This window comes from Orycteropus afer, unplaced genomic scaffold, assembly GCF_000298275.1.
Source record: "Orycteropus afer afer isolate SDZICR_OR568_19922 unplaced genomic scaffold, OryAfe1.0 scaffold00014, whole genome shotgun sequence".
NCBI classification, from domain to species: Eukaryota; Metazoa; Chordata; class Mammalia; order Tubulidentata; family Orycteropodidae; genus Orycteropus; species Orycteropus afer.
The window spans coordinates 253,833-262,581 of record NW_006921601.1 but is presented as its reverse complement, the minus strand read 5'-3'; the positions used below and the strand labels follow the sequence as shown (position 1 = coordinate 262,581).

The window sequence follows — 8,749 nt, the reverse complement described above, 5'->3', positions numbered from 1 at the left end:
ATGTTATCCATAATTTGTCATGATCCACACAATCAAATGCCTTTGCATAGTCAATAAAACACAAGTAAACATCTTTCTGGTATTCTTTGCCTTGCTCCAAGATCCCTGGATCCCTGCAGCTGACTCCTCTCTAGTTCCTTTAGGTATCTGAAAATTCCTGAGGCCTCAACATGACTGTTTCTTTAAGATTAAGACTGACTTTTCAATTATATTTTCATTCTTAGCATTTATTTGGGAACTCTGGTAGTGTAGTGCTTAAGGCACTTGACTGCTAACCAGAAGTCTGGCAGTTCAAACCCACCAGCCACTCCTCAGAAGGGTGATTGGGCAATATACTTCCATAGTTCTACCACCTCAGAAACCCAAGGAGAGGTTGCTATGAGTAGGGTCTGACTCAATGGCACATATCACCAACAACAACAGCATTTATTTGGGGGTAATAGTGGCTGAGAGGTAGAATTCTGAACTTCCATGTTGGAGACTGATTCTGTATATCCACGTTCTATTCCCTGCCAATGTACCTTGTGTACCATCCCCACTCTCCCATCAGTGAAGGTGCACATGTTGCTGTGATGCTGAACAGGTTTCAGTGGAGATCCTAGACAAATACAGACTGGTAAGAATGGTCGTGTCATCTACTTCCCAAAATCACAAGTATTAAAATGACATATTCCATGCATTCCAGAGGTTTGACTGGCAGCATCCTCTTAGTTCCCCATTTCTAATATAAGCATAAAAAAATTTCTTCTTTGAAGCTTATGCTATTTAATCAAGTCATCTGTCATGCTATAATCTACTTCCTTACACCTCACTATTACTTTAGACATTTGGACTGACTCAGAATTTTCTCATATGTTACAACTTTTGTCAACATTTTGTATGACTTCAGAATCTTTGATCTTCATCCTTTCATACTATATCTATATAGATATATAGATATATATTTTAAAGGATTATTGTCTGCAAGGTTATGTTCAGCATGATCGACTGGTTCCATTGAGATCAATAATGTGTCCATTCATCAGCAGTACCATCATCATCAAAATAAAAAAGCAACTAATATTTATTAAATGCTGAATAGAATATGTGAAATATTTCATTTATACATAAAACAAAGAAAAACGTACCAATATAATTTTTTTTTCCAGTTGTTGTTGTTGTTGTTATGTGCCTTAGAGTTGGACCCAACTCATAGCGACCCCTCCTTGGGTTTTCGAAGCAGTATCACTACGGAAGTAGGATTGCCCAACCTTCCTTCCGAGGAGTGGCTGGTGGGTTTGAACTGCCAGCTTTCTGGTTAGCAGTCAAGTGCCTTAGGCACTATGCTACCAGAAATGCTGAATACAATATGTGAAATATTTCAGTTATACATAAAACAAAGAAAAAGGTACTAATATAATTTTTTTTTCCAGTAAGTAACTAATAATTAAGTAGTATGACAATTTCATAAAGTGACTGGGTGGCAGGCATCAGAATTTCTAATATTTACAATTTAAAAAAAATCTCCAAGGTACACTGCTGTGCTGAAATTAAAATGCATATTACATATATTTCAAACCAAGGTAACTATCCAAAAGTTAAGGAGACACCCTTTCATTTCTCATATTGAGTGTTGGTATCGGTTCTTAACTCATCTTCTTAGTACTATATGGCTCCTTGTTTACTATTCCATTTGCACTCCAATAAGTTTTTAAATGTATACTGAATCATATGTCCCTTCTTCTTAAAAATTATGATTAGTTAGATAGTTTTATGAAATAAAATCAGAACTTATTAATATGATTTACAAACCTTAAAGGACTTTGCTCCTTTTTATCTTGAAATTCTTAGGATAATACAGTTAGTATATCAGCATATATCAGACATTTTTATACCTTGCATTTCTGTAAATGAACTCATGCAATGTTACAAATCAACACTTGTCTACATTCATCTGCATCAAATGCTGTTTCTCATCTGACTTGTTTTGCTGGATAAGACTCTGTCTTCTTTGAAGACGTCACCTTCCATAAGCAGTCTTGACATTCATTCTTTGGTTACTCATTCACCTTGCATTTTCACACACTTATTTTAAGGAACAAGAGACCTTGGTATGACAATGGTAAAGTGCTCAACTGCTAACTGAAAGGTCAGCAGTTTGAATCTACCTACTGCTTCCAGGGAGAAAAGACCTGGCAGTCTGCTTTCATAGAGATTACAGCCAAGGGAACATTATGGGGCAGTTCTACTCTGTCAGATATGGTCACTCTGAATCTGAATTCACTCAACAGCACACATCAACATTTCAAGGAATAGAAAGCATTATGCATTCATCTCTCCATCTAAGTATTTTCAACACTAGGTCTTTGGTGGAAACAACAGTTCTTGCTCACATCTGTATCTGCAGCATCAGAAATATACCTGTCAGATAGATTATGCTCAAAATATTTTTACTGAATAGATGATTTAATGAGACAACCAGTTTGCACCTGTCTGGACAACTCAATTTACAAGCTATAATAATATCACAATATTCCAAGAGTTTGGTTTACCTGATAGGCAGTACATGGTATACGTTGGCTTCCTCAACATATTGCAACTTACGGCTCTATCCACAACTCTCATTAAAACAAAACCAGCACTTTTCCCCCTTAAAGCCAAAACTACCTTGCCATTTTTTTCATCAATAGTCATGACTGTGCATCCACCCTTCCTCTTGACATTGAGTAAATCATTGGAACTCCTGAATATTCTGATTTTTCAAGAAATGAAAATAGCATTATTCAACCAAAGCAGTAATGCATAGTGTTGAAATTTTACCTGCTGCTGAAGCTGTCAAGTAACACGCCTTCTTAATATATTTTATACCCTATTGTATGATAAAAATTTTGTTGTTGTCTGCCATTGAACAGACTTCAACTCATAGCCACCCAATAGGATAGAACAGACATGACACATAGGGTTTTTTTATGCCAAATCTTTATGGGAGCCAACTGCCAGGTCTTTTCTCTTGACAAGCCACTGGGTTGGTTTGAACCACCAACATTTAAGTTACAAACTAAACTCTTAATCATTGCACTGTCAGGACTTCTTATGATAAAAATACCCTTAAAGTATTTGAATGAATTCTCCTCCTCATCCTCTGTCTTTTTCTTTCTTACCCCTGTGGGGAGCATTGGCTTAGGAGTTCAAATTCTTTGAGGAGCTACCAATGAGTGTTCTATACCTCTAAGATTTATCTTAGAAGTGTGTCTTTAGCATGTAAGTGATAAGACTGACCATGAGTAGTAATGTTACCAGTGGATTAAGGGAGATATCATCATAAATTCTGCACTTACTCCCCAAGACGTTAACTGACTGAATGGCAGATCTCTCTATACACAGTTTCTACTGAGCCTTTATTGAGGATCTTGAATCCAGACCCTCAGTTAAGAAACCGAGTGCTTTCCAGCTTGATAAATCCTGGGAGCTTATTTTCATAAGGGTTTTAGGAACCAATGAAGTACTCTTCTCATTAAGACTCCAGTTCAAGGTGAATACAGTTTCTCTACTGAAAATCAGTCATAAACATACAAACTGATATGGTTGTAACACCCTATTTTTCAGAAGCAAAAGCAAAGAACTAAGATAAAAACCATTCCCAACTTAGTGGCAGTGGACTCACATAAACTATAACAACATATGAGAATTCCAGTATAAATTAGACATGACGATAGTTGAATCTACAATTGTTTCATGAAGTGTCTGATTTATGCCTGCAGTGTTCAATACATTTAAATGTTATAGCAAATACATTGGATTTTAGCTTTTAAATATAATTTCTCTAAAATAAATTGAAATTGAAAATTTAGTTGTTCAATTATACTACCAACATTTCAAGTGCCCAGTGCCCATATGTGGCTATTGCTCTATGTTGGTCTATATTACCATATATTAGTGAATGTCTTCACCAATTTAGAAAGTTCTATGGAAAAATGTTGGTCTATATATTTATCACACCATTCCTGTGAGTTGGGTATTTTCCTCATTTTTAAGATTAACTAACTAAAACTCAGAGAGTTACAGAAACTTTAAATCATCCAATTGAAATTGGAAGACATGGGATTTGAATCCAGCTCAGTTTTGCAGAAACAAAACTAGTTGAAACTCTACTTGGGGTACATTAACCGTATTTACACTCTCCGATTATGGTCATACTGGTGCAGCTATCTAAACATGCTCTGGTACATATATACAAATCAGCAGTTCATGCATAATTTAAAGATGGAGTCACCCAATCTAGAGATCCAACATTCACACATGGGCAGTGGGCATAGCCTTTTTTAAGGCAATGCATTTCAAGACATAAGTTAAAATGAGACTTGTCTGTAGCTGATGCTCTGATTAAAATTATATTGGTTTGGTAAACAGGGATCATAGACTCAGAACTCTGATAAAGTTGCTGTTATGTGTTTATTTTTGTCTGGTGGCATAATGTCTTAGGCATTTGACTGCTAACCAGAAGGCTGGTGGTTCAAACCCACCAGCCACTCTTCAGAAGAAAGACTGGGATCTTCCTTCCATAGAGATACTACCTCAGAAACTCAAGGAGGGGTCGCCATGAGTTGAATCCAACTTGACAGCAGTAAGTTTGATTTTTCGGTTTTATTATTTTTAACATCAGTTATACCAAAAAAAAAAAAAGAAAAAAGAAAAAAAAAAGAAACACCCAAACTCACTGCCATTGAGTCAATTATAACTAATGCCAAACTCCTTTGAGTTTCTGAGGCAATAGTACTTTACGGAAGTAGTTTGCCCAGTGTTCCTTCCATAGAGTGGCTAATGGGTTTGAACCTCCAGCCTTCTGGTTAGCATTCAAATGCCTTAGGCACTACAGCACCAGAGCTCCTTTACACCAATCATATCAGCGTAATTTTAGAGAAAATAGTTTGAGTATTCTCCTACGAATCTGTTGGGTCTTGACACTGTAGATGATGGGATTCATCAACAATGGGAAAAGGATGTAGATGTTGCCCATCAGGACATGGACAACAGGGGACAGGTGCTTGCCAGAACGGTGCACCATTGTTAGGCTGATGACAGGGATGTAAAACACAAGGACACCACAGACATGGATGCAGGTCTGAAATGACTTAGCTGCTCCTTCTGGGAGGCAATTGCGAGAATTGATTTAATAATCAAGATGTAGGAGATGAGGATAAGTACAGCATCCAACAACAGTGTGCAGGTGACCAGCATCAAGGCATAGTAGCTCTTGAATCTAATATCTGAGCAGGCTAGACGTAGAAGGTCCTGGTGCAGGCAGAAAGAATGAGAGAGGATGTGGGGACGGCAATAGTGAAAGAGTTTCAGACGGATGATGGCAGGTGTAATGAAGAAGAAACTCCTTCCAAGTATGGTGAGCCCAATTTTGATAATCCTGGAGTTAGTCAGGATGGAGGAATAACGCAGTGGGTTGCAAATGGCAATATAGCGATCAAAGGCCATAGTAAGGAGGACAGAGGACTCCATGAAGGACAGACCATGAATAAAATAGGACTGAACAATGCAAAAATTTAAGCTGATTTCTTGAATGAGCCCCCACAGGATGCCCAGCACTGTGTGCACTGTGGAGAGGCCCATGCATAGGTCAGTGAGGGCCAGCATGGCCAGGAAGTAGAACATGGGCTGGTGTAGGCTTGGTTCAGTCCAGATCACATGGAGCACCATGCAATTTCCCAAAAGTACTATGGCATAGACGGAGGAGAAAGGGATGGAGAGCCAGGGATATTGGTGCTCAAGGCCAGAAAATCCAGTGAGCAGGAAGGAGGAAGTATTCACACTGGGGCTCCCAGGAGCCAGCATTTTACAACTGAGGTACTCATTCCAGGAAACAAGGAGTTTCTCTTCAAAGGAAATGCTCCAATTCAAAAAAGAAGAACAAAGTTTCTAAGTCAATATAATCAACATAAAGGTTAACAAAACTTTTAACATAATTGACCAGATGACCAGCTCTCTTCTTCAGAAGCATATCAGTGTAATTTCAGAGAAAATAGTTTGAGTAGTCTACTACGAATCTGTTGGGTCTTGACACTGTAGATGATGGGATTCATCAAAGGTGGGAAAAGAATGTAGATGTTGCCTAGAAATCTTCTCCTGATACCATTTCAAAACCATTATTCATCTACTATCAGGGTATGGAGCTATTTTTCAAAGATACATTTAAAAATATATAGATAAGAATAGGTAGTGAATTTTCAAATATGATGGCTGGGACATTTTCCCAGTCATCTTGGTGAGAATGGTACATATGAAAATTGAGAGATAAAGTTCTTAAAATAATCATTATTTTCCATTCATTATGCATTTGAAGAGTAATCTTTGTCCTTTCCTGTCATAAACCCATGAAAATAGTCACTTTTACCCATCATTTTTCATTTCTTCCTCTCTCCAAGCATTTTTAACCCCTAAATAGTACTTTTGAAGGATACTTCTATTTTCTCTCTCTCCAGCTGGCATAGACTGAAATTATTTTTCTTCCTCACCCATAGTCAGGGAAGAATATTTATGCGTGAAACCTTGGCCAAGGATTCTCATAGGTGCTTTGTACCCATGAGATGTTAACTTCTCCGTGGAGCTCTTGTAACAGAAAGACTTATTTTGAAGACCGTTACCTCTGACATCAGCCTAACATTCTCCACACATTTATTCATTCAATCAAACCCTTGGGTAACTATGCATTGAATATGTATTTTTAAAATATATTGAGTCTTGTTTTCTCTTCCTTAGACCCTTCCTTCTAAAGATCAGAAGATAGCTAAATAGCTAAGTTTAGAATTAAAACAGGAAAAAAAAAAGCTCATTACTGCAAAACTGATTGGATCTTTCTTCATATGCTTCCCTGTTTTGAGATCCGGTCCTGGTATTGACCACAAAAGATTTGAGAGCTCTTGTAATCTTGTTGTTGCTAGTTGCCACTGAGTCATAACTGACTCAATGCGTGTCAGAGTAGAACTGAGCTCCACAGATTTTCTAGGTCATGCTATTTAAACAGCTGATCACAAGGCCTGTTTTCTGAGGCATCTCTGAATAGGTTCAAACAGCTAAATGTTTTAGCTAGTGGTCAAGCACATAACTGTTTGCACCACCCAAGGACTCTTACGGTGTAAGTGGATTTTAAATATCCATACTGGCATTTGTGTTTGATCTAATTACTCCAGCATGTTAAAGTGGTTTCGTGTTCTGGCTTCCTTTTAGATCTTATTTTTCATCTTTGTCATACTAGCCTCACCAGGCAGGTCTCAAAGCTAATCTTATTTTCAATGTATAACTTCATCCAGCTACTCAAAAAAAAACATGGTCTCAGCTGTGGCACGTCCCCTCCATCCCTGCCTGATTCCTTCTGGGGGTCTGTCTGTTCTTACTTGAATTTTAATGCCCCTCTGAACATTGAGGAGCTTAGCTCACCATTTTCAGTAAGTTTGCCCCATTGAGTACTTGGAGATTTTCACTTTGCAGAAGAATTTGTTGACCTTATGAACACTGATGTTTCATGCCTCCAAATCACCATTTCTCTTCCATCATAAAGATAGATTTTTCACCACATGTTTTCTCAGTCTAGGATATTCATTTTCCTCCAACTATTTTCTTCCCTTTTTGAAACTCTCACATTTTTTCCTTTGAGTCTCAATCATCATTTTTTGAGAAATTCGTTAAGCAAGTCATGTCATATATATCCATTATTTTGGTAACATGAATCTATCTCATATAACCTTTAAATTTATAATTTGATATTTATTAACTTAATTTAATGTTGTGTACTGAACGTAGGCTGCCTGAGTGTGAAGACTGTGTCTTTTTTTCTCACTATTTTTCCTAAAATTTTCAACTGCAATCTCTGGCCATCCTCTATGAATTCATAGCACAGCCTGCCTGCTTGATATCTCCATATATGTGTTTAATCTCAAAATTAGAATTATACATATAAAATACTTGTTTTTCCCTAAAATGTGTTCTTTCTCAAATTTTCTGTCACAGCAGCAAATGACTAAACCAATAACACAATTTCTCAAGACAAAAACTCAGGGTCATTGTTGATTTTGCTCTTTCTTTTTATCCATTAAATACTTCATCAGTTTCTACTATTTTCCCCCTAAAATACATTCCTCACTCTGTCTTCTTTTCCTCTATACACTGCAACCATCTTGGACCATAACATCATCATCTGTTGCCCTGACTATTGTAACTATTTATTGACATCTTTATTTTTGCTTTTGTTCTCTGTTATGCATTGAATTGTATCCCCAAAAAATATTTTCCAACTTGGCTGGGCCATGATTCTCAGTATTATGCAATTATCCTCCATTTTGTAATCTGATGTAATTATCCTATGTGTTGTAGATCCTCACTCTATGATGTTAATGAGGCAGTCATGATAATGAGGTAGGATGCAATCTACAGGATTAGTGTGGTGCAGTCAATTATGTGGCATGGCTCTTCTAGCCATGGTTTTTGTGACTCTTACCAGATTACTGGGTGGAGCTATGCAAATGTAAGGTGCTTGTGGCCCACCAAAGGGATTGGATAGCTTGTTAAACTCACTGTCGTCAATTCCATGCTGGTATCTTTAAGGAAGTATATTGTCCAGTCTTCCTTTAGGGAATGGTTGCTGGCTTTGAACCACCAAGCTTCAGGTTAACAGTCAAATACCTTAGGCACTATGCCACCAGAGCTCCTGGGATATCTTGTTAAATAAGGTACATGGCATCCTTGTGGGAATGGGACCATGAAA

The 8,749-nt window shown here is 37.5% G+C and overlaps 1 protein-coding gene across 1 annotated transcript; it reads right to left on the bottom strand.

Moving 5' to 3' along the window:
• Positions 1-4,882: 4,882 nt before the first annotated feature.
• Positions 4,883-5,823, bottom strand: LOC103210145 (olfactory receptor 51V1-like). The gene is given in 2 exon segments (XM_007956069.2): positions 4,883-5,118; positions 5,121-5,823. Coding segments are annotated over 2 exon segments (939 nt in total).
• Between the last annotated feature and the right edge of the window lie 2,926 nt (positions 5,824-8,749).